The sequence below is a fragment of the Lipotes vexillifer genome, unplaced genomic scaffold (genome assembly GCF_000442215.2).
Source record: "Lipotes vexillifer unplaced genomic scaffold, Lipotes_vexillifer_v1.1 scaffold815, whole genome shotgun sequence".
Taxonomy (NCBI): Eukaryota; Metazoa; Chordata; class Mammalia; order Artiodactyla; family Lipotidae; genus Lipotes; species Lipotes vexillifer.
This window is the reverse complement of record NW_006773723.1, coordinates 4,534,753-4,561,817: the sequence shown is the minus strand read 5'-3', so window position 1 is coordinate 4,561,817 and position 27,065 is coordinate 4,534,753. Positions and strand designations below refer to the sequence as shown.

Genomic DNA, 27,065 nt, shown 5'->3' with positions numbered 1-27,065 from the left:
CCTCTTCAGAAAGGCCCTTTATCCCTACCCTCTCTAAAAGGGACCCTTTTAAAAACTTTGATCACTGTTTCCTTCACAGCATTATTACAACTTGTAATTATTTTATTGATTTCATTTACTTTCTTTCTTTACCCGCTTTTGGAATATAAGTGTCTTGAGGGCAGAGAAGGAGGTATGTCTCACTCATCGTGTGTCTCCCGTGCTCGGCCCAGAGCCTGATGGAGAACAGATCCCCAGCAAGCTCTGTGACCCTCAGATCCCCACATTCAAAGTTAAAGCTAAGCCTTTAAGAGTTCACTCAAGCCTCGAGTATGTAAACATTATGTAAACATAAATGCAAACATAGACCCTGAAATCAGGATGCACCAAAACAGAAAGATAAACAAAAATGATCACAAATAGGCCCTAGGTCTCCCCAAGGATGGTCTCTGGTTTCCCGGGAGTCTCCAAACCCCAGTTTGAGAACCATTGACCTGGACTTCAAGTGCAAGTCTCCATGCACTTGAAATAAGGCAGAAATGAAATATATTTGGGACAAAATTGTTCATCCGTTTATTTAGTTACTTGGTGACAAAGCAGTCTTGCTGGGCCGGAAGCCTGTCGGGGGCTGGGTACTCTGTGAAGTGTCGTCAGGAGAAAAACCCACGGAGAGCTGGGCATTTTCAAACAAAACGTCAAAATAAAAATTTCTAAAGAGAAACGTAACTTTGGGCAAAACGATTCGAGTTGTCAGTGTAGACAATGATATGATGCTTTAATCTAGAATCTTTCTAGCTTCCTGGTTTCAAGCTGCTGAATTCCTAGTCTAAGTAACTGTGCACGAGCTGCTGGCTGTCGGGACGGTGGCAGGAAGTGGCAGTTAGACGGGGCAACTCACGGTTCCAGAACGGCGCCGTCTGCCAGTGGTTGTTGTCATGCGTGAAGCAGGTGAGGCCAGGAAGGCTGCACTCCTCACCCTTCCGCTGCCGTTTCTTCTCCTTCCTCACTTTCTTCCTCCTGCGGTTCTCCTTGAAAAGCTGCAGTTTGCTGTCTACTTCTTGAGCGGCTTCTCTATTCCAATATAAGGGACTTTTTAATGATCAGAAAGCACTTTCTCAAGTAAAACTAGGACTGTTGCTATGAATCGCACACACATATTTAGGCACAAGATAGTAGACACACAATAATAGATGGCCTTACTTTTTCAGAGGGCCTCGAAACACAAAATATAAGCAGCAATATTGAAGACAAACTCATGAAGCGACAATGCTCTTAGAATTTTACTGAATCTTAACAGGATTGACATTTTCTTCCTATTGACATGCAAACATTGATGGAAATAAATGTCAATGTGAATCAGCAGATCCTGTTGGCCATGCCCTTTGGGCAAGTGGCTTAACTTCTGGTGGCCTGGTATCTATCAGCCATGAAGTCAATGATTGGTCGGATTAGATGACTTGAATTAAGTTTCTAAAATTCTCTGGACAAATCCTACAAAATAGGCTTGGAAAGAATTAAAAAATTTTTTTTTTATTATCTTGATCCATGAAGGGCTCAAATTTTGCTGAGGCTCAAATATTAAATTCCCTTTACACGCACACTTTACGATTATTTTAAAAAGATGTCTTTTTCTTCCAACTTACAGAATTCAACACAGTTGCATGCTGCTCTGCAGAACACACGGACCTAATTCAGCGAGTCCACATCTCCTAATCACTGTCCACAGAAAGCAGTGCATGGAGTACAATCTAGATACCAGCCAATACACCAGCAGAGAGCACACACGCAATTAGAGCAGAACTTCAAATGATGCCCCCTCCTGGGATTCCAAAAATATCGATTGCCACGGTCCCTTGGCAAGACGTGAGCTTGTTTTCAACTTCTTGAGCTAATGCCCTCCCAGTTGCATCTACTTTTCTTAAGCAGCACCAGTTGGAACACAGGAGTCCCAGCAGCCTTTCAGGAAGGCCCCGCAAAACGTCCTTCACTCCCAGCAAATGTGGCAAAAACAGTTACTTACTTGAATGGGTGAAGGTGGCTCTTTAATTTCTCTTGCTTTTTCACACCTTTCTCTTTGTTGTAATAGCTGCAGGCAAGAAGGTTGAAAAGTGAGTCTTCATAATCGTGCATTTGATCAAACAGTTGATTTATAAAATGGAAGCAAAATACAAGGTAGGCAGTTATTTTGTTGTATGTAACCATCTTAAGTTAATGGGACTTTTTTTTTTAAGCTTCTGCTTAGGTTTATGACGTGTTTAATTGGACATAAGTGGTTTAGATCATTACAATATATGATATCAATTTATTAAGCTTTCTATTGGTAAAAGAGAGAAACAGGCCTACTGCGCATCACTGCAGCTTGTGTGAAAGTGATGGACACACACACACCTCTGTTTATTGCAGCCACATTCCTCAGGTTTCCTTCTCTTTAGATGTCCTCTCACCTCTCTTAAATTCTTAATTTTATCTTGCAAAGCCTCAATCTGGAAAACACGCATGTCAACAGCGGTATTTTAAGATCAAGATTTTCTATACAAAGCATCTTTCTTTCCACCCTATTTTCCATGTTTACAGCTACACAATTACAGCTCCTCCTCTGAGGTGATAATTAATTTGGAAACAAGCTGGGCATAGAATATGTCTACCTCTATATTCCAACCGATGTGTTATAATAAACATTAACAGCTGGCTCTTTTATAATTGAATCATTTTGCTCACAGAGATTTCAAGAGGTCATGCTTTTTTCACCTTCCGTTTTGTTTTCAGTCAGGAATATCACTGGAGCAGCAGAAGCAGCTTGTTTTTCTATTCTTCACATAATTATAAAAAAGATGAGTGCACACAGCAGGGCTGGCAAGTGGAGTGTGCTTTTGGAATATAACTTCCAATTACATGGCCATGGCTCACCTCTTTATCAATGTATGCCTTGTGGTCCTTCCAGGCTCTGGCTGATTGATAAAGTTCTCTCTCACAATGAATTGTATCATTTGGAAGAATGAAGCATCTGCAAAAACCAAGCAAACAACATTAGAAACAGGTTTCTATTCTAATATTAAAAAGCATTAAAAATAGCCAAGGGAACTTCATTATCCTCTATATCAGAGGTCCCCAACCCCCAGGCCATGGACCAGTAGTGGTCCGCGGCCTGTTAGGATCTGGGTGGCACAGCAGGAGGTGCACGGCGGGCAAGCGAGTGAAGCTTCATCTGCCTCTCCCCATCTCTTCCCATCGCTCGCAATACCGCCTAGACCATCCCCTGCTCCCTCCCCGCCCATGTAGAAAAATTGTCTTCCATGAAACCGGTTCCTGGTGCCAAAAAGGTTGGGGACCGCTGCTCTAACTGCTTAATTTGGATGCAAGCAGTTACCTGGAGCTGAGCTACAGACAAGGATAAGTGGGAATGTTTCCTGGCTACTGGTGAGGACAGAGGATGGTATCAGAGAGACGTCATCACAAAGATCAAGGCAACATTCAATATTCACGCCCCCATGAACAAATATCACCCCCCCCCAAAACTCCATTTTTGAAAGCCCCACCAAATACTGTAGGAAAAAAAATGTTCTCACAGTTGTAATGGAAACGGTTGATGTGAAGAAATAAAGAGATAGAAGGTGGTTATTCATCCCACTCATTTTGCTACAGAGAGCCTGCCTGAGGTGTCCCATTAAGTTTGAAGCAAATAAGCAGCCCCAGGGATGGACAGCAGGTGGGATGGGGGAGCAAATCAACACTGAGTGAGAACCAAACCTGGGTCTCAATCTTTTAGCATCTGGAACCATAACCACTGTGGGCACCAGGAGACCCGTCCCAGAGATAAAGATGCCGGCAGGGCTCACGGCACCCCACCTCCCTAAAGTGATGAAATGAAAGAGAAAACAAAGATCTTGCTAATAAATTCAGAAAGAAAAGATTTCTCTATCAAGAGAGCACACAGATTTTGGAAGGAACTGAAGGACCAGGGTAGTCGGTTAAAGCCGACTCCCTCCCCATCTCTGTGACTCTCTGGGATCTGGAGAGGTCAGGTGTTTCTGCATCTCATACCCATCCTCAACCCACGCCATCTTTCTGGAAGCTTCTCCGGGACCCAGAGTCCTCCCTTGGGCTGTGTTTCATTTCTGAGAGCCTAACACTGTAACTGCTCTGAGTCGCAGTGCCCACGCAGCACCGAGAGCCTTTCCAGCCCCGGTAATGTTTTCCATGTGTTTTCTAGACTCCACAAAGGTAACTGCTTCAGGGCAGAACTCCACTCCTGCTGAGTCAAGATGTGACAGCATCACTCTGGCTAAATGCCCAGCTGATCAGCCTTCGTGCGAAACTGACCCAAAGCAAACGTCCAAATCTATGACTGTTTGGACTCCTTGTTGCTCCCCCAGGTATGTATCACATCGGCCAGCTCTAGGAACACCGTACTGCTGAGTGATATCGCTTTTTGTAAAGGGGCAAAATCCTATGATATGGAGGGATGACTTTGAACTCAATCCCCGTGAACACAAAGCCTTCCTACTTGTGCGTCACTCGGACAGTGGCAGGCAGGCCCACGGCATTTCCGCTGTCGGCCAGCATCGCGTCCCCATCACCGCCGCCGGTGGCCTGGCGGCCTCTGGGCCCTTGGCGACCTTCATCGTGACGCTTGGCAATGTTTCGTGGTCGCAGGACTTGCAGTTCTTCTTCCAGGTTTATGTCATATATTTCGCCTTCAAATTCGACTGACAAGGAGCGTGTCTGCCGGGTATGGACAAATCTGGGCTTGTACTCTGGAAATAAGGGAAGACAGGTTAACACGGATGGCCAGGTGTGGTTTAGGAGGGAAGAAAATGATCGCCAGGCTTGGTGAGCATTTTGGGAAGGGGTAAGCAGCACACAGTGCACTGCTGAGGGCCACATCATGGTGCAGTGGCCGGCCCATGGGAATTCGCACTGGGAGAGGCAGGCTATGGTCCTGGCTTTGCAAGTGCAGAGCAGTGTGCTGGATGGTGTGTTTCTCTGGGTCTCAGGCCTTTCATCCCTCAAGTGAGGAGGTAGGTCTAGGTGATCTCTAAGACCCTTTCCCCTTAGAGCAGGCTGTGAACATCAAGTTTTCAAAGTGAACTACAAGGCAGTTTGGATAAAGCTATTAGTAATAGTAATGACTATAATTAGCTTTTAATAATAAAACTATTAATAATAGTAATGACTGTAATGAGCTTTTGCTATGTATTATTCCCGTCTTCCTTATCTCTAATGCACAATCATGAAAGACAGGAATTATGACAATAAATCCTCACGTTAAAAAATCTATCAGATTGTCAAAACAGGCTCATGAATTTGTTATCACTTTTATATTATGATGAGAAAACTGAAGCTTTGAATGTTACATACCTTTGCCAGGTGACGCAGCCAGTAGTTGTGGGATCTCAGACTACAACCTATCAGATTCTAAAGATTACAGTCTTCCCACGACACTGGGCTGCTTTCTCAAAAAGGTGAATGCTCCAGACACCTTCTATTTGCACAAATAATAGAAAATTGCTCTAAGAAAAATTAAATTTTGCAAATGCTTTCATCAGTCAGCTGACTAAATGCCTGGCAGATGGACAGTAACGCCCGGGGGAGATGAGTGTGTTTTCTGGTCACCAGAGACCACTGTCAAGGCTCATTGTGGGCTAGATAAGAGCTTTAACATGCACACACTGCTCCCCGCTGATCAGATGCACTCAGGCTCTGTGGGGGGGCCGGGGGGGGCACTCAGTGGCCTTATGTGTCCAGCCCGCTGCTCAAGTAGGAAGAAAGGGAGCACATTGGCTGTGAGATCAGAATCATTTCGTTCTCTGCAGGATGCAGCTCTCAGAGGAAACACCCCTGTGCATTGGATCACTGAGAGTGCTCACGAATTCCATCATTATGCAAAAGAAGAGCGTTCACTCCCATTCTCGAGTACACAATACTCCACGTGGCTTGAAAAAGTGGCCCCAGGCTTCTTGAGCTTGTGCTCCACATGGAAAAATCAGTGTGTTTTATGGTCAGTGCCTGGGGAGCGACAACTGAACTTCTTGAGAGAAAAGAGGCTTCCCCCACCTCCAAGCTGGACACTGGAGATGGCTTCTGTTAAGGGAGAGGGTCAGGGGTCCTGTCCCTTGCCGTTTTCCCATTTGAAATCTTTGTGTGAATTATTAAACCTGGCATTTTCTCTCAGGAGGAAAATCTCCAAAGTCAATGATTTTCAGCCTCTGGGGTTACTGACTCCTTTAATATTTTGTTGAAAGTTACGGACATCCAGAAACATGTGCATATACACACATAGAATATACTTAAAATTTTGGATAAAATGCTAGAGGCTCATGATCCTATAAAGTTCATCTGTGAAGGCCAGGATAAAAAAGCCTGTTCTAAGAGCTTCCATTGCAGTCTAGTGAATGATTTGATTCCCTGGTTTTGGGCATAGAATTTAATTTAATGTATCCTGCTTTCCAAAACCAGTTCAGAAAGGCGTTATCATAGAAATAAGTCACTTTTCACATTGAGCCACTAGATGGCACTAGACTCTCACTCTTTTATGGAAGGTGCCGCTTCATAGGAATCTGATAGCTGCCTGAGAAGAGTTTTTACGAAGATGCTAGGCACTGCTTCTCATGCTGAATTCGGCTAGTTTGACCCTGCCAGTCAATAAGAGGAATTAGAAACATATATCATCCTAAAACAGATATGCCGTTTAAAAAAGCATTTATGCTTCTCCTATTAGTTAAATGCACAAGCACTGAAACCTCGGATTTTTCTTTTCTTTCTTTTTTAAGTGTGCATATGTTTTCTGTCTGCTGCTTTTACTGAATATATTTTCACCCTAAGCTTAATATTCACAAAGCAAAATTTCAAATGACCTCGGCTTTCATATTGTAAACAGAACTATTATTTGCTTTTAGCCCCAAACCTGTGCATTGATAATATGTAACATGTAGATGGATCAAGACGTTTTTGTCTCCCTAACATCCATTCCCAAAGGCCTTGGGCTGCCACTGAGAGGGTCACGGCGAATGGCTTACTCGGGGTCCCCTGGTTCCTTAGGTACTGCCTCTGACTCTTTCTTTGGCTTCTGCTGGCCCGATAACTGGCATCTCCACAATTGCACTCTTTGTCATTGTCGTGGAAGCTGCGAGAGAAGAGGGGCCTCGTGCTGTGCCGGACAGCAAGCAGGTCACCAGACCCCTTGCACTTGTGAATCCGAAGCTTGCCAGACGCGTCCTCGACACACTGCCACTTCTGCAAAAGCCAACGTGAGAGCAAGTTACCCATCCCGAGTCAGGTGTTCCTGATTAAAGACTGCTGCTTTTGTTTTTAGAGCCCTGGCGGCACCCTTAAAAAGAGCCAGGGACGAAAGGCCAGCTTTTCAGTGACCCTGGAATACGTTGACTCCTGTTCTCTTAGGTATTTCCTTCACTGCAGGCAAATACAGATGCCCACAAAGTCATGGGAAATCAGGGCTACCTCAATGACACCAGAGCCAAAAATTGATACATAAATCCTCAGCATCCAGACTAAACAGAGTCTTGAATGAAACACGTAAAAGCCCTTACTTAACTCACCAAGCCACAGAGCACAGCTGTCAGGGCTGTTTTCACCAGACCCTTCTTTTTCTGGAAAAACAAACGTGGCTGCTTTGTTCTCGGTCCTTGAATTTTCTAATGCGAGCCCGGGAAGTAGTGGCACATGAGGAAGACAGAGATGAGTTTAATCTGAGCCCATCACGGGGAGAGGCGAAGCTCATACAGCCCAGACGTTAGCAGATGTGCCAGGCTTTCTCTGTGCTTTTTCTTATCCTTCTACAAACAGCGCACAGCCAGCAAAACAAGCTGCTCCCTAAAGAGGCAAAGGTTCACCTCCCCGGAGACACGCCTGAGGATCTGGGCCTGGGTTTTCTAGTTCGAGCTTTCTCTCAAGACAGCCGCAGAGCTCGCAGGCTAAATTCCGGAGGAGTATGCCCCAGGATCGGGTCTCAGTGCCCCCCACCCTGTTTCGTGAGTATCAAACCTGGCTGCAATAACAGCGCTTTGCCTGGGGGTTATTTCATGTGATCCTTTATAACTGACTTAAAGATCTAATAACCTTCCTTTTACTTTTCACTTTCCCCTTTCTCCCTCCCTAAAATGTTAATCTGGCAAATAGGAAGAACAATGACTTTTATTTTAAATTGATCGTGTTTGTTACAACATGCTACAGTGTAGTATTATCAAACTTGTGTCTTTTTTTTCCCTTCCATGTATGAGTGTCACCTGTGTAAAATTTTTATTGATATTCTTTTCTTTAAACAGACACATTTCTAAACTGTGGCCAAAGCAATAATATTTGTAAAATTATGCGTTTGTTGTGCCAGTTATATATTTTCTTTCTTTTTTTTTTTTGCGGTACGTGGGCCTCTCACTGTCGTGGCCTCTCCCGTTGGGGAGCACAGGCTCTGGGTGTGCAGGCTCAGCGGCCATGGCTCACGGGCCCAGCCGCTCTGCGGCATGTGGGATCTTCCCAGACCGCGGCACGAACCCGTGTCCCCTGCATCGGCAGGCGGACTCTCAACCACCGCACCACCAGGGAATCCCAGAAAACCTTCCTTAGTTTTATAACCACAGTGCATTAAAATTTTTCTTTTTTCCTTTTTTTTTTTTGCCCTGTAAGAGCTGAAGGGACAAGTAGATTCCTGTAGAACACAAAAATATAGGCAAAATTTTTAGTGACTTAGCGTATTTGGATTACAACCTGCATTTTCCCATTAGCCAAATTCCTTGTTGATTTCCTATGGGATAGAGATGAAGAGAAAGTGTGTTTCTTTCCTGAAGAGTTGAATTTAACCACACGTAAGGTCTGGCATGGTCCTTGGCATGGATGATGTATCATACAAACTCAAACAGACATACATATATGCATGCACATGTACACACACGCACACACACATATACCCACGAACGGCACATACATACATATACCCACATACATTCTTGTAAGAAACAGGAGCCACTGACAAAAAAGCCAATTATTTTCTGTACCACGGACTCTCTGAACAAGTCATAGACCCTATTAGATAGAGTAATTATCTAGAGGCTTTGAAAACCTTCTCACTGGCAAGCATACTAGGAATTTTAATGAAATATAATTACCACACACTGGCCACAGTCATCTCAGTGTCCGATATCATGACAGTTTTTACGGCTGAGCAATCAAACCTGGAAATAGTGGCAACTAAACGGTCATCTTACTTAGAGAGTTTATAGAGGGAGGCGGAGAAAGAGAACTTTTAAAAGAATTGCATGGACATATATACCCTACCAAACGTAAGGCAGATAGCTAGTGGGAAGCAGCCGCATAGCACAGGGAGATCAGCTCCGTGCTTTGTGACCACCTAGAGGGGTGGGATAGGGAGGGTGGGAGGGAGGGAGACGCAAGAGGGAAGAGATATGGGAACATATGTATATGTATAACTGATTCACTTTGTTATAAAGCAGAAACTAACACACCATTGTAAAGCAATTATACCCCAATGAAGATGTTAAAAAAAAAAAAAAAAAGAATTGCTCTGAAACACGCTGCAAGCCATTTACAGGCTCTAAATAATGAGATGACTTTGCGTTGCAGAAGAGTTGCCAGAGTCAGATGAGAGCCTGAGCTCAGGCGAGGCTAATGCGACGTGGAATCAGCCTCAGAAATGAGCTTCGTCACGTCAGCGCCCTCCCGAAATACAGATGGCACACTGCCTCGCTTTCACCTTGTTTTTGGACTTTATCGGTAAATCAGTTAATGGTCAGATCCAGTTTTGTCCATCTTCTCGAACCACTCACTCCTGCAAATTCCGTTTCTGATCTCTGGGACACCATCTCAATCCTCCTCCTGCCTCTCTGACGTATGAGTCTGTGCTGATAATTTAGTGCACATTTATTCCGCAAATATTTCTGTACATCTAGTGTGGGCGAGGCGCTCGATAAAACTATTTCAATAATTCCAAAGTTATTATTATTCCATTTTAGCCTTTCCAACTACACTGAAACTTGGGATGAAGGGCAAGGACCAAGTCTCTTACTCCTGAATCGTTCCCTGAAGTTAGCTCAGCATTGAATCACTCCATTTAACAATTATGTCTTCGTGTTTTTGATGGATTATATGTAACTTAAGGTAAATCACACCTGATGAAGAAGAGAAGGTTGGCTATTTTGGTTCAAGGAATCATGTGTGCAGATGTTTGGGTGGCATCCAAGCTAATGAGAAATGTCACATTATCATCACCTATTAAACTCTTACTCGATATAAGGTACTGGTGTAGAGTGCTTTATGTAAAGATTTATTCATTTAATGTTCACAATAACCTAAAGTGCTACCATAACTCATTTATTGGAGTAGGGTTTTGTAGTAGTGAATATCACCTATATTCTGCCTGGGACTTGGGAGGGGCATTTCATACCCATATTGATGTGGCTTAGTGGAAAAGTCTGGACTTTCAAGCCAGAAAAGCCTGGATTTGAATATCAGCTTTATCTCATTGCTATGGGGCCTGGGGCAACTCAGCTACACAATCTAAGTTTCTGCAGGGTCATATGAGCACTAGAGATAACACATAGGAAGAACCTAGCACATGGCAGGCAATCAACAAAGGTAGCTGCTATTATTCTTATTCTTATTATTGTTACACACAGTTTATTATTTAAAGAATTTGATCTAATGTAAACTTGATGAGAGGTAGCCATTTTTAATGGAGATAAGTATTGGGTTAGGGATCTGAAGACCTCAATTTTAATCTTCCTTTGCTGCTAACTCTATGGCCTTGAGCAAACTGCAGAATCTCTTTGTTCTTCCAGATTCCACATCTGGTAAAATAATACTTGCTCCTCCTGGCTTTAAGGATATGTCATGAGAATAAATTGCTGAGTGTTTTCAGAGTTCTGAGGAAAAGATGCACTCCATGAATCCAGAGCACAACTATTATAATTGACCTTTAATAAGGCTACCCAGTCCTTGGGCAAGTTACTGTTCCCTGGCTGTAAACTGTCTTAAGTATAGTAATTAGGATTTAGTGGGGAGACTGCGAGCTTTGAATCACACAGATCTTGGTTTGAACGCAGACTTGTCACCCTCCTAACTGTGCGACTTCGGTCAAGTTACTTTCCTGTCTGAAACTCATATTTACAATGGGCATAATATCTATTTTTTAGAAGAGTTTTCAGGTGTAAAATGTTCCATGTAAAATGCTCAGCATAGTATGAGATGGTGATAGAACTTTGGTTACTTCCCTTTCCTGAAGTGACCACTAGAGGATCATTATAGTTTCTACGTTTTGAACTGTATATATTTCTCAGATTGACTAAGAATGTTCTGTATTCTTATTTAGACCCACTTATACCCATTTTCATGAGGAAGAAAAAAACTTTGGCTACAACCTGTTCGAAGATACACTGCAATGAAAGCTTAATTTTACACACATGCACACACACACATTAGTTTTCTATTATTATACATCTTACTACATGGATTTGGTCCTAATTCGGGTCAAATCATATTCTCTGAGATGCAACCACAATACAGTAGTTTTCTGATAACCTGATTATCCTTTAAGCCAGTGCCAACATCATGGAAAGCAGTTACCTGCATGTGGACATGTGTTTAGAATTTTCATCTAGGGTGAGGGTGGGCAAAATGGGTGAAGGGGGTCAAAAGGTACAAATTTCCAGTAATAAAATAAATAAATCCCCGGGAGTGTAATGTACAGCATGGTGACTACAGTTCATAACACTCTACTGCACATTTAAAAGTTGCTAAGAGAATAAATCTTAAAAGTTCTCATCACAAGGAAAAATATTTGGGATTGACCTATGTACGCTACTATGTATGAAGCAGATGGCTGGTGAGGGCCTACTGTATAGCACAGGGGGAGGAAAAAAGAAGGTACCATCTGTTTGCAGGACATATATTAAGTTAACCTTAAAAATGCATTCCAGGGACTTCCCTGGTGGCATAGTGGTTAAGAATCCCCCTGCCAATGCAGCCCTCGTCCGGGAAGATCCCACACGCCGTGGAGCAACTAGGCCCGTGCGCCACAATTACTGAGCCTGTGCTCTAGAGCCTGCGAGCCATAACTACTGAGCCCGCATGCCATAACTACTGAAGCCCACGCGCCTAGAGCCCGTGCTCTGCAACAAGAGAAGCCACCGCAATGAGAAGCCTGCGCACTGCAACGAAGAGTAGCCCCCGCTTGCCGCAACTAGAGAAAAGCCTGCACAGCAACGAAGACCCAACAGAGCCAAAAATAAATAAAATAAAATTTAAAAAATGCATTCCAATATACATTAGGTGCAGACAAATACTGTTTGATTCCACTTATACGAGGTACCTAGAATAGTCAAATTCATAGTCAGAAAGTACATTGGTAGATGCCAGGGACGAGGGGTGGGGTGGGGAGGGGGAATGGGGAGTTAGTGTTTAATGGGGACAGAGTTTCAGTTTAGGAAGGTGAAGAATTCGGGAGATGGATGATGGTGAGAGTTGTACAACAGTGTGAAGGTACTTAGTGCCACTGAACTGTACAGTTAAATGTGGTTAAAATAGTATGTTTTATATTATGTGACTTTTACCACAATAAAAAAAAATTAAAAAAAAATTTTAACTGTGCGGTGATGGATGGTAACTAGATTTAGTGTGGCAATCACGTCACAATATATGCAAATATCGAATCATTAAGTTGTACACCTGAAACTAATATAATGTTATATGTCAATTATGCTTCAATTAAAAAAAAGAACTTTCATCTCAACGCTGGGGAATATAAGACCACATAAGCATCCTTGTTCAAATCGCTACTAACTCAAGCTATTGTCAAACTTTCTCACAAATATGAAATAGAGTTGCTTGTGCTGAGGAGATTTATCTCCTGCTTTCTCTGAGATGGGGTAAGATGGGATTGGGGAGGGGAAAGGGGAGAGGGAAAAGCAGAAGAGAGAGAAAATGTTTCCTCCTTTAGATTTTAATGTGAATAACCATTTGTAAAAGTCAGTGTTGGAATGCGGGAAGAAGTATGGTTCTTGTAAATGAGGGAAAGTAAAACTGGTGAACTGACCTTGGCTAACCATCAATAGCTAGTATTTGCTGAGTGCTTGCTATGTGCCAAGGACTACCCCAGCTGCTTGATATATTTAACTCCTATCATCTTTACAGTAACTCCCAGAGGCAGGTACTATTATTACGCCCATTTTACAGATGAAGAAACTGAGGCAGAGTTAGGTTAAGCAACTTGCCCACGGTCACATGCCAAGCAAGCAGTGGACCCAGGATGCAATCCCGATGGATGAGGACACCGACATGAAAGGAGAGTGGTTTGGGGCAGAGTGTGAGGCTGCAGGTGGGCCTCGGTTGAGGGAATGGCACCTGGGAAGACAGAGGTGACAACCTACATGCAGGTGAGAATGTTACGTTTACGAGACAGGGCGGGCGTATTGGGAAATGAGAGTAAAAATTAAATAAGGTGGGGCCACATTATGTAGTTGATGGAGAAAGTGTCCTTAACGTTTGTCTGTTTCTGACTTGTTTGGAACATTATTAAATACGGTTTGATGTTTAACCCTGTGATTTGTATTTTGAAAAATGCAAAGAAGCTGAGCATCTAGGTAGATGCCCAACTGTTCAGACTCATCCTTCAGTGCAGGCTGAAGATAGGAGGAGGCTTGCCTTCCACACTGGGCTCCGGTGCAAATGAGAGTTCAGCCAGAGCAAGGCACTGGGGGCTCAATCTTTCTGGCCAGCTTCTCTGGAACCAGGAGAGCCAGGGCAGGGAGAGGTGGGTCAGTGGATGGTTACAAGCCATCCTGTGATCTTAACTAGGGCTCAGTGGGTTTCTGGAAACAGGCAGCCCATTTCTGGCACACTAACAATTCTAGTCAGAACTTACTGGCAAATGTCTTTTTATTCCTGCTCTGTAGCTGGTCACAAAGTGTCTCGGGGATCTCTGGTCAGAGGGATAATTTCGGGATGACGACATAGATCCTGGAGCTAAACCAGCTTACACTCAACGTGCTACATTCTAATTTACTTTGCTTGATGCTGGGGTCCTTTTAGAATTTCAACAGATTTTTTATTTTGTACTGATACAATCGTAGAAAGGCAAACTAAATTACAAAGATGCTGGAATACAACAACTTTACAAAAGGACGTGACATTCGCTTTATAAAAAGAAAACAAGTTGCTTTTTCCTCTTAAATGACAGAGAATATATAAAATGTACTTCAAAATGGAATGCCCAGGAATTTCTCATTTATGTAACAAGGAGTCAATATCTGTACCTGGAAGAGGAAAAACAAACCCAATCATGCTCACCCAACATGAATGTTTCTCTATCTTGCCTGCTCATAGGAATCACCCAAGAGCTTGAAAACAAACAAACAAACAAACAAAAAACCACTGCCACCTGGGTCCCATCCTCAGAGATTCTGGTTTAATGTGTCTGGGTTGGGATTCGAACATGGGAATTTCCAAAGCTGCCTAAGCGATTCTAATGTGAGGTCATGCTTGAGAACTGCTACCCAAGATGCTGTGAGGGCTTCAGGGTAGCAAATGCCATTTACAATTTCAAAGAGAAAAATCTACTGTCTTATATTTTTGCAGAGGCAGCATGTTCTGGGGAAGAAAAGACTGAACATGAAGTGAAGAGATGCAGGTTTTGACACTGGGTTTGTGGCTTAAGTTTTCTGGATCTAAATTTCCTTATTAGGAAAAGAATATCATTCGACTAGATTTCTAAGCCTCCTTCCAACTTTGACATTCTCAGATTCCAGGTCTGTGGTTTGTAACTTTGTTAAAAAATACAGATGCCTTGGCCTCACCTGCAGACACGTTCATCTGACTGGTCTGCAGCGAGGCTGTACATCAGTATTTGCGAAAGCTCCCCAGGTGATTCTAATGTGCAGACAGAACTGAGCATCACTGATCTCTGTTCTCTGTTGAGCCAAAGTCTTCAGACAGAAGTTGAGTTTGTACATGAGTGGGTGCATGTGTGCATACATGTGTGCATGTGTGTGTGTGTGTGTGTGTGTGTGTGTAGTGTGTACGTAAATACGCATGGGGGTGCAACGCCAGCTGAGAGGGTGGTGGGAATTCACGTTCAGCCTCGTATTAATTCAGTAACATGGAAGTAATGCAAATGCATATGTCCCTGCTGTCTTAATTATTCCCTGCTGGTTGTTTTTTTCATGTGGTGGAGAAGTGATGCCAATTGTCTGGGATCCTGGCCCATTTTAACTGTCTGTTGGCTTCACAGGAATGAAAACAACAGGTAAGATGGCCTGGAACAATAGTAACACCCAACATCCAATACTTGCACATGCTTTACAGCTCATCTAGCGCTTTACATATATAATATCACCTCCTCCTCCAAAGACAGAGATCAAGTTTCTTTCTTGAGCTAGAAAACCCAAGACTCAGGAGAAATTAAGCTTTTTGTCCAAGAACACGCAACCGAAAGGTAGTGGATGTCAATATTCTAACCCAAACCTTTGAACTTCACATTCTTCTTTCCTATTTACTCCACTTCCTGCATCCACGTTGACCCCAAAACATCCTTTGGTGACCAGGCACGGGGGTCTGGTGAGGGGAGGTGCACTGTTTCTTTGGGGAGGGGGAGTGAAGGGAATGGGGCTAATGGTGCTGGTTTTTCCTCTACACCACACAGAGGGTCAAACCAAAAAAAGATGGTGCTGCCTTTGAAGGAAGGCCGTTCACTTTGGTTAGAGGAAGAGAAGGAGGGCACAAGCCATGTGTGAAACCCATGTCAAGGGAAGGAAACCCAAGCAAGTTAGCTTTAGCCTTAGCTGCCACCTTGTTCCTGAACAATCTCATTATTCTGGACTTTTTTTCTTTTCTTCTAAAAGTCAGTGATATTGTAACTAAAAAGATAATCTTCAAAGCGGAGCCAGATAAAAGAGCAAAAGGCCAACATATAAAGATTTATAGAATACAGCTATGCCAGGTTAGACCTACAGATTTAATAACTACCTTGAAGAGGCTCAAAATTTTCTCAGTTCTTAGATTCTAAAGCTATGGTTCGAGCACCACCTATAGAAAGAAATCACCATTGGGAAGAGTCTAATTCTTTGCTCCATTAATTCAGGCACTTCTCAAAGAGATTGTTCTTTGAGAAGTTCTCATATGTTTATGTGATAGAATCCAAATCCAGACTGATTAACATAGAAATAAAGCAGCAGAGGAAAATTCCAGGGAGCCAAGTATTAAAGCATTTCATGGGGGCAAAACAAATTTAGAAAACTATTAATATAAAAAAGCAAAGTGAAGTTTTTAACACAGTTGGCATTCAGCACATGAGTGAAGAGCTTGTGCCAATAATCTACTTTATACTGCATTTGCCCTTGAGGACATATATGAAAATTGCAGCGCAAGCCATATGGATAGGTTTGCAAAACTGTATAGTGAAAGGTAGGCCATGTATCTTATTCTCAAAGGGTTATAAGTCTCGCCACTTAAAGGGCTGAAATAGTAACAAGATCACCAATGTGCATGAGATATATTTAACACTGAATATTTCCAACTCCTGAATAGAAGTAAAATTAGTCTATTGAGGCTGGCTCATAAAAATCATTTTAGAGCTACAAAACAATTCTGAGAGTTTAATCATAATAATACTTAGAGCTTCCATAAGAAGGAGTTGAAGACTTCAAATTGAAATATAATGAATAGGTCTAAGCCTCTCCACTAAGCACTTGAAAACTGACTTACCAGAGTGCCATGAAGGCCTGGTTTTATCCCTTCCTTCAAGAGACCTCCCTCCTCACCTCTTTCCACTTCAAAGGGATTCCTGTGTATGAAAAGGCATGAGGAAATTCAGAGCATATGAGGGTCAAGTAGTTCATTATGAACATCTATCCAATACGCTAGATGCCGTATAAATAGAGTATAATGAGTGAGGCCATTTTCATAATAACGGGGCTATTTATTTCATGTGTCTGATACCTTGGATTGGTGTTGGCTAGTTGTGTGGTTATTTAGAGGTCAGATAAATTAAAAAAAAAAAAGAAGACTCACAGAAGAATTGAACTTCTCTTCACCTTGTTAATGAAATTTACCTTGGAAAGCAGCAAGAGGCCAGAGTTTTAATCAGAAAACTTATGGATCCCCAGACTGTAAAATGAGGATGTCTATGCTTTCTTCACTCAACGGATGTGAAGATTAAATTGAGCTAATGTGTATAAAACTCTGGGTGCAGTGTCTTGCATAAGACAAATGCTCGATAAATGTTATTTTTCTCTTTCCTCCAATTTTGTTCTAAATTGCAATGACTTAGGCAGAAAGTCAGTCCCTCTCATCATGACATAGTGTATTTCTCCCAGCTAGCATAGATTTCCATCAAGAGTGCTTAAAATAACTTGTGTTCCGATGTTCTCACTTTCCTTAAAAACAGATCCGTGTTAATTCATCACACAGTAATTCTTTAGTTCTTATTGGTAATAGTTGGTGTTCTGGGTAGCCCTGAACTCCCTGGTAATATTTCTATTAATGAAGAGGATTTATTCTAATGAAATATTTGATGTCAGAAATTTTGTGAGCACAGGTAGAGATAATAATCAAACAGAATATGGCTTCCCTATTCATTCTTCAACCTTGGTCGCAGACTCTGTCCGCCTCTCTGGGTTAGATGACATCTGATCTTAGTCAGCATGGGGAGACCCAATCTCTTGGGGTGATTCACTGTCCAGAGGCTCAGCATCTACCCAAGATCTCTTTTTTAAAATTAATTTTTATTGGAGTATAGTTGCTTTGCAATGCTGTGTTAGATTCTGGCAAAGTGAAACAGCTATATGTATACATATATCCCCTCTTTTTCGGATTTCCTTCCCATTTAGGTCACCACAGAGCATTAAGTAGAGTTCCCTGTGCTATACAGTAGGCTCTCACTAGTTAGCTATTTTATACGTAGTCATCTACCCAAGATCTTGATTAAGCTGCCACTCGACCCTTCCTGATGGCCAGTTAGGAGGGGCCCCAGGGATGGAGCTTTCTCCTCAGATGGAACCAGTCTCTGATCTTTCTAACCTGACTATCCATTTCATATGTCTGATATCTTGAACGGATGCTGGCTAATTGGGTGGATATTTGGAAGTCTCTCTCTGAGAGCACCGTCTTTTTTTAAATTTTTTTTTTCGGTACGTGGGCCTCTCACTGCTGTGGCCTCTCCCGTTGCGGAGCACAGGCTCCGGACGCGCAGGCTCAGCGGCCATGGCTCACGGCCCCAGCCGCTCCGCGGCATGTGGGATCCTCCCGGACCGGGACGCGAACCCACGTCCCCTGCATCGGCAGGCGGACTCTCAACCACTGCGCCACCAGGGAAGCCCAGCACCATCTTTTTTAGTTGGAGGAAGCCCAAGCGGTGATGAGAAGGCCCAGCTTGGACCAGTTAGACACTGCTCAGTCACGGGAAAGATGTCACAGTGGGCACTCCATGATGGCCATGGAGAAATTCTTTATACATAAATGTACATTATTTGACATGTTGAAAATATTTTACGTTAGAATTAGAGAAGCATGTGAGTCATGGTGCAGAAAAGCTGTGTCACTCACCTGCCCAGGTTGTTCACAGGCTGTCTGGTACCTGGCCTGCTGGCACAGTTCTTTGACCCTCTCATATTTGGGCAAGTGATTTGACTGTTGGATATTCTTGTTGGATTCTTCCTTCTTACGTAGAAATTTCCTTTGACAGAAAGGGAAAAGCTTCTTCTGTGAGAAGGGATCTGAAATGACCTTCGCTGAGACCTGCCTGTTCTTTTTCCTTCCCTGTCACATGACTCCACATTCTCCAGGCAGCAAGAAATTGATATCAAGGGTAAAACCACAGGAACCCCACATTTCACGAGTCCTTTGCAAAAAATTACAAGCTGGGAACTATGAGGACGAGAGGTCAGGGGAGGAAGAGTCATTTCCTCCAAAATCATTCATTTCAAAACTCTGAGCAGAAATGTTTAGCTTTCCAGGCTCAAAGTTCCTTTTTTGTTAAAAAGCAATGATAGAAATGCTTTTCTCCCGCTCAGTGTAAGTATGGAGGAAAACAAAGACACTGGGCGTTATAAATCAAAAGGGCAAACCCAGAAGTGACTCAGGAACAGTTACAATCTCATATATTTGTCTAGTCAAAACTAGTAAAGGCGCTTAAGGGAAAGAAGGAAAAGGGTGTCAGGCAGAAGATGGGAAAGAAGGTTGAGAAAGTCAATTGACTGGTCCAATTAGGAAGCGAGGTGGAGAAATGCAACTGTCAATCCAGAGCCATGTAAGGGCTGTGGTCCCATCTTTGCAATTCTGATGCAACAATCATTACTCTGCTGGCCAGGGAAGGATGAGTCGCAAATGTTCAGTCTTATGACTAAGTTTACGAAATCTGCACACTTAGTAAACCAAAATAAGGGGAAAAACATTCCCAGCAGGGAGAGCTGCCCACTAGGACTGGTGCCCAGAAGCACCCTAGTAACCAATAATTACCCTCTTTCCACGAGGAATGTATCACGCCAAATTTTGGCCTTCTTGTTTGTTCGAAACCTGAAAGCAAAATAATAATATTTACTGTTGGCATTTGGACGTTTTTCCAAACGGATCTGTGCTAACAGTTTATTTAAAGCAACACCTCTCACTTCCCGCAGACCAGGACACCAGGACTGCATCTCCATTAATACGCTATTCACAAACAGCCAAGAAAGTCTCAGCTCTGGGTGATCCTCAGGTGCAAAGGGTATTTTGCCTCTACTTCTGCCAGCTGCTGCCCAGCTCTGGGAGCCAATGTGCTCAGGGCTGGCTCAGGGGAAGAAAACTGACGCACCTGTTACCTGGCTTTTCCTGGTCCAGGAGTTTGAGGACAGACTTGCCGTCTATGTCAGGAGGTGCGTCGAGCCCAGCAATGTCCAGGATGGTAGGGGCCAGGTCAATGTTTAGAACAATCTGTGGGACTCTGCAAAGGGACAGATGGTCACGCCCCAGACCCAGCACCAGTGGAGGGTGCCACCAGGGCTGTTTTCTCCATCCCAGGACTCCCTGGCCTTCACTGCTTCTCAGCCTCTCATCTGGTCCCCAAGGGATGGTGGCTGCATCTGGGAGGTGCCTGAGTAGTCAGCAGCCAGGGCCAAGAGAAAGATGAACTGGCTGTCACAGGGCTGGAGAGATGCCTGCACCCCTGAACTCTGGCCACACTGCCAAATTGTGGCCTGATATTTGGTTTTTGTAAGCTGTGTATTTTCTTCTGAAACCCAATAGTCCACCACTCCTCTGTTGAACTAGGGCTTCAAAATCAACCTTCTGAAAAAGGACACAAGGTTTTTATACTTGAATTCAATCCATGCTTCCTAGTCTTGCAAACATAAAGCCTTCTCACTCTAGATCTGACACTTCCCCAGGGGTTTCCAATGATCTGGAGAGACATGATAACACTCTCCAAAGAAGTCCTTCTTACTGCCATCCCCTCGTCCCCAGGATGCAGTGGAATGCAGCAGCAGACGAGACTCGTAGATGAGACTCAGAATATCTGGGATCTGGGCCCCGAGGCTGCCACCTCCACGATCGGGAACTCTGAGAGAGGCACGTACCCTGTCTGTGGAGCGTCTTCATTGTGAAATCAGGGGTCCAGGCTGGATGGTCTTTAAGGATCATTCCAGCTTTTGAATTCTACTTGCACTCTTTTCTTTCACTCTTTCCATAATTGTTTCATGTACACGATCTCATTTTACACAAAACATTTTTTTAATGATTAAAAACACATTTATTTAAGTGGCTGAGTTGTCTCCATTTGAATATTGCCTATTGCTTCCATAATATCAGAAGTTTTTCACAGATGCTTTTTAACGGGCAGCACCTGCTATATCTCTACTAACAGTTACACAAAACATGTTGATCGGTAGGGCATATGAAACCCATTTTACGATGGGAATATCTACGTACAAAGGGATGCAGAGACTTGCTTAAGGTGACAGAAATGGAATTCCAGTCCTTCAGGCTTCTTTTCTTAAAATTTATTTAAACTTTATTTAAAGTTCTTAAAATTTAATTTTCTTTAAAAAATTATTTAGTAATAATTAAAAAAAGAAAACAAGGGCTTCCCTGGTGGCGCAGTGGTTGAGAGTCTGCCTGCCGATGCAGGGGACATGGGTTCGTGCCCCGGTCCGGGAAGATCCCACATGCTGCAGAGCGGCTGGGCCCCTGAGCCATGGCCGCTGAACACACACCCCAAAAAAAAAAAAAAAAAAAAAAAACAAGAGGAAGGACTGGTTATTTTTTAAAAAAGATTCAAAGAAGGTAAGGGTGATGTTCCTAAAGATCACATTCCGTGTCTGTGCGCACAGCCTCATGCATTCTGGTAAATTTGAGAGAATTAATCACTGATACAGTTGTTTTTCCTTTCTCTTGAAAGAGTATACTTTAGTTAATTTAACATGTGGCACAAGTGGGGGAGGGGTGGAGCAGGGAGGAGGTTTTTGTCTTCTGAATTACCAACCTACATGCACCCTTTTTGTTTGGATGAAAGGAAACCAGAGCCTGAGATTGGTAATTGAATTATCTCAGACGTACACGAGCTATGACAGCTGAATGTTGGAAACAGAGAAATACGTACATCGATCCTGGTTCTACACTTGGACCACGAATAAAGAAAGGCACACGGATATCAAAGTCATATGGCATGGATTTCCCCTTGACCAGTCCAAACTGCCCGATATGGTAACCGTGGTCGGCAGTATAGATGATGTAAGTGTTCTCCAGCTCCCCTGTTTCCACAAGCATATTATACAGCTGAAACACAGCACAGACACCAGTCAGAAGCAATTGTGATGGCGTAAGATGACAACAGTGCTGCCATGATTTCACCCAAACCTTTTTTCCATTATTTCTAGAAGGCAAGAGTTGCTTTAATAAGGTTGACCAACATGTACATTACCCACATTTTCCAGTTGCCTGCAATCCTGGAGGGGAAAAAGTCTAATAACACAGTTGATTTTGTATAATATGTAACTTTTGTGAGTCTGGTATGTTCTATTTAAAGGTTTTGTTTGCCTCTTTGGAAAAAAGAAAAACCCCACAAAACAATCTCCACCACCAAACTTTAAGGTTTTACTTTGAAAAATCCATTTAAAAGCAAATTTGACTATCATCCCTCATATCTAGTTATCAAGGGTTAAAAACAGGCTACTTCTGAGCCTGATCCAGCTAGATCCAGCCTTCAGGCATGTCTTGTTTGGCTTATGTTTTAAAATTCAGGAAATTTCAAATAAAATTTGTGTATTTCTGGCTTCTTTTAGAAGTCAGAGGACTTGATACTATATCCACATTCTTACACAACAAAAATTAGTTGAAGTTGAGTAGTTGCTCCTTGCTTTAGATGGGGGCACTTAGTTTCAAGTTCACCACAAGCCCCACCATTCTCTATTGCCTTATACTGGATCTGATTTAGCTATTTACATTATTTGCTTAATTCTTGAAGGTATTTGCGGCTATAGTCCTTGATTTATGATGTCTTGATTTGTATCTCCTCTCTGCTACTGGCTCCACAAGAACCAAGCATGGAGAGGTAATAGAAAGGGGACGAGATAAGGGAGCAATGATAAATTAACTGAATACACACACACTCTCTCTCTCTTAAAATGAAAAACAACAACAACAACTACAAAAACAGGATTGGCAAGAATGGGTCTACAAAAGGGGAGCTGGACCAAAACCTGTCACTGAGGCAAGTTCGTGTGCTTACCCTTTCCACAGAATCATCCACTGACATCAAAGTCTGAAGCCGTTTGCGATGTAGAACGTTTGTAAATTCCATGTGGATGGGCAGCATGGGTCCCGTGTACTGCATTATCCAGTGTTTGTCCATATTTGGTGCATAGTTATAACTAGGAGTTCTGCAAATATCCAGAAAGGAGTCTTACTATATACGCTTTTAGCCATTTAGAGACATATCTCAAGTTAAAGGCTGTGAAATAACAATTTAGGAAAGATAATTTAGACACTGCTAAAGTATTTTTTTCTCCCATACATCTCTCTGTGTTTATATAGAGATCTGAAGTCTGCACCACCCCAAACAGCACAAGCCCTCTGAAGGTATATGGATTCAAACTTAGAAGACCGAGACTGGCAGCTAAAAATCTAATTAGTGCAAGTTCCTTTGGGTCCTTTGACTAAAATGTGTAAAAACACGTCAACATGATTGTGGTCATGTTACAAATCTACATATAAAACTCAGTAATGTAGAAGGGAATGTTCTCATGGTGATATTAACTCGAAAAATTTTATTGCTATGAAATATAGTCACTAATACGTTATGTGCAATGATGAGGAATCAAAATTTCAATACATTTTCTTCTCTTGAATTTACTAGGGTATTTTATGGATTACTTACATATCTAGTCTCTATGAATTTTTCTCATTCCTAACCTTGTATATAGATACCATTAATTAATTAATTTTTTAAAATTTATTATTATTATTATTATTTTGTTTTGCGGTACACGGGCCTCTCGCTGCTGTGGCCTCTCCCGTTGCGGAGCACAGGCTCCGGATGCGCAGGCTCAGCGGCCATGGCTCACGGGCCCAGCCGCTCCGCGGCATGTGGGATCTTCCCGGACCGGGGCACGAACCCGCGTCCCCTGCATTGGCAGGTGGACTCTCAACCACTGCGCCACCAGGGAAGCCCAAGATACCATTAATTTAATTGGATTTGCTGGAATTATAACCAAGTCTATGGCAATATACATGCTTACCAATAGAGCTATTCATTATAGACAAATCAATATAGGTGCAGGGCATAATTTTTTGTTAACTATAGGGAAGTGGGTTCTGTTGCTCTAGGACAGGTGGTTCAAGCCTATATTTAATCTATTGCAGAGATCCAAGAGGTGTCCATACTTTCCTTTGGGGCCGCACAAAGCATGTCATCTTCTCTTTGAAGTATTCCCCAACTCCCTGGACCATTAGATGCTGCCACCTCACACTCCCAAAGAACATATCTATGCTAGAACAATTCTCACAGTGAGAAATGTTTGTTTTTCATTTGACCTCTCCGCCAGACTATAATGTACTTGAACCTTTTCCTTAGCTGATAAGCATATAAGCATTGTTTAATATTAAAAACAGCGAGTATTTACCACGTGTCAGGTATCGTGCTAAGTGTTTTATTCACATCGATTCATTTAATTAGCTCAGCTCTTCTGGGATATAGGTTTATCATTCCTACTTTCCAGCTGAGAAAACTAAGGCTTAGCAAAGATAAATAACTTTCGCAGGTTAATAAAATTAGCGGGTAATAGAACCAGGACTTGGTTCCAAAGCCCATTCGCTTTAAAAAAATGAAAAGAAAGTAGAATGAGGGGGGTTTCCTGCATCTGAGATTGCTCTTCATATGAACCACAACTGTGCAAATAGCCAGTCTCACAGAATAAGCAACAGTCTATGTTGATCGAGAAATTTGATTACCAGTCTCTGTTCTGGGGAGGATCCTATCAGTGAAAGATGGTGGATAATGATGACTGAAGGTGACCCTGTGGCATCATTTATTATAAAACTAGAGAAATAATCAGTCGCTGTGAGCCTGGTGAGTCCAGGAGCCTCGACCATGTTCCAGTGGTTCTGTCATGGAGGGAATTTCGCATGGGGGAACTTGGAGTTTCTGAGATGCATGACTGTACACAGGGGTGTTTCCAGGAGCACAGGGCTCTATAAATGCTACCTGTGACTATACATTTTCTTCTGCCAGTGGATTTGCAGCACCTCTCTTTTAATATTTGAAAATGCTGTTTTGGTACCATTGGTCTTCCTGGTGTAAAAAGTTACCCTGATGATCTGTAAGGATGCGGGTTAACCAGCAGAAATGCCACAGCTCAAATGCCAATATAACACAGAGCACAGGAGACACTGTCCCTAAAAGTGTACAAGTTACACTTAGAAGTGTCAGTTAACTCCCCTTTAAGGAGACAGATTTGTAGGGTGGGAAAAGCACCTGCAGTTCGATTTGCTCACCTGTAAATGGGGATAAGAGCATCTCTAATAAAAAGTTGTTTTGAGGAACAACAAATCTGTCTATCTATCATCTATCTATCTATCTATCTATCTATTTTCTATATCTATCTGTCATCTATCTCTATCCCCTCTATCTATATTTATCTCTCTCTCTCTCTATTATCTATCTATATCTATCTGTCACCTATCTCTAGCCCCTCTATCTATATTTATCTCTCTATCTCTATCTAGCTATCACTTTAAAGTGCCCAGAACAGAAGACGTACCTGAGTTTCCTACATGAGCCAATAAAAAAATGTATTCTATAAAAGGATATGGGTTGAAAAAAATCTCATGGCATTAAAAAACAAACTTTCAGATATCACTTGCCATTCTTTGTAAGAGAAACTTTCAACATTAACTTTCGTCTCCTTACCAAGTAGACACCTCATGAACCAAATGGTCCCATTTTTGGCCTGAAAGCGTTCTTCATATCTAAAATTGCACCATGGGCCAAATCTGACTCTTGTATCTCAGGGGCCTGGGCAGTAGGAAGGGACTTAAGCCCATGTTTCTTATTCTTCACGCAGCGTGTCGCCTTACAAACAGGATTAGATTAAGAGACAGAAGAGGAGGTGGAGAGAGGGGGCTTCTAAATCCCGGCAGAAAGAGATTTTCACCCATGGGGGTAGTTTGAGGTCAGAGAAATAGAGCAACTTGGTCACGAAAGGTCCCTCACCACTTACTGATACGTGCCCTGAAAAACAATACGGCTATAAAAGATTACATGGGGTTTCTTCATAATACCTCACCCTCTCCTCTGAACTGCCTTTGATGTTGGTTTGCCTTAATTTTAAAATAAATCTAGTCGATTTTTTTTAAACCACAAAAACTCAACACAAATAAAAATTACAATAGGGAACCGAAAGGCAGGCTCACAGTGGGCCAATCATGTCCTCCACCGTGTACCTTCAAGTGCTTGGCAGGGTTCCATCCACCTCGCTTTGAGGAACAGGGAAGGAAAAGGGAGAGTTCAGGTCCGCTGTCAAAGCTGTCCTTCCCCCATCCCCTGTTTTTCTTAATTTCTGGATGTGGGAGATGACCCCTGCCCCCCTGCTCTGGGGATGAGATCCCAGGTGGGATCTCAGCGGGGGGGAGGGGGGATAAGCATTTGCCTTTTAAAGGAAGACAGGCTGCCACTGCTTCCCACAGAACAGCAGCTGTTCAGGGACCGGCAGGTGGAAGGTTGGGGGTCGCTGGAACTGACAGTGTTGTTGAAAAGTGATCTTTTGCCAAAGACCTGTGGTTGCCTCCTGCTGGGGTTTGCCAAATTCCTGGAAGATGCAGCCTTTTGTCCCCCGGGGATAATGAAGGCTTGCCGCCCTAAGAATTGACTTACAATTATTCAGACAGAGCCTGGAGCTGTTGGCTGGCCCACGAGCCACAGAGAAGCAAGTAACTGTTTTAGGGAACAGTGGAAAACCACATATCCAATTGTTCCAGAATGTTTTGGAATCAGACCTGAATTCTCATCCCAGTCCTGTTATTTACTAGTGTGTGATCTAGAGCAACTTTTTTCTCTAGGCCTCTGTTTCCTCATCTCTATAACGGGAGCAAGGATTTCAAAGAGTTCTCGTGAGGCTTCAAAAAGGTGTCAGTGACTCCAGAGGACAAATGCTGTGACCACATCACACCCACACTTACAGGTAGCTGGGAGATGGCTTTATCACATCACAGCTCACCTGCTTGCTGTGGCAGCCCGGAGAAGGCAGGGCATCTTACTCCCACTTTACAAATGAGATAGTAAAGCATATGGAGGTGGCCCTGAAAGAAGATGCTGGGACTCCTGCTCCCTCCATGATGTCACACTGAACTGCCGTCCCCAACAAGCACCTCAAGATCCCCATCATTAAAAGCACTGATCCAGGGCTTCCTTGGTGGCGCACTGGTTGAGAGTCCACCTGCCGATGCAGGGGACATGGGTTTGTGCCCCGGTCCGGGAAGATCCCACATGCCGTGGAGTGGCTAGGCCCGTGAGCCATGGCCGCTGAGCCTGCGCGTCTGGAGCCTGTGCTCCACAATGGGAGAGGCCACAACAGTGAGAGGCCCGCGTGCCGCAAAAA

General features: G+C 43.1%; 1 protein-coding gene across 1 annotated transcript in view; it reads right to left on the bottom strand.

Moving 5' to 3' along the window:
* The window catches only part of SULF1 (sulfatase 1), a 74,960-nt gene that overhangs the window by 12,682 nt on the left and 35,213 nt on the right, over positions 1-27,065 (bottom strand). Inside the window, exons 5-15 of the mRNA XM_007448499.1 lie at positions 22,700-22,850; positions 21,572-21,747; positions 19,790-19,918; positions 19,456-19,512; positions 18,544-18,673; positions 6,996-7,212; positions 4,484-4,733; positions 2,887-2,983; positions 2,368-2,462; positions 2,000-2,065; positions 878-1,050 (exon numbers count right to left, since the gene is read on the bottom strand). Of these exons, the coding sequence (XP_007448561.1) occupies positions 878-1,050; positions 2,000-2,065; positions 2,368-2,462; positions 2,887-2,983; positions 4,484-4,733; positions 6,996-7,212; positions 18,544-18,673; positions 19,456-19,512; positions 19,790-19,918; positions 21,572-21,747; positions 22,700-22,850 (1,541 nt within the window). The remainder of the gene's footprint in view (positions 1-877; positions 1,051-1,999; positions 2,066-2,367; positions 2,463-2,886; positions 2,984-4,483; positions 4,734-6,995; positions 7,213-18,543; positions 18,674-19,455; positions 19,513-19,789; positions 19,919-21,571; positions 21,748-22,699; positions 22,851-27,065) is intronic.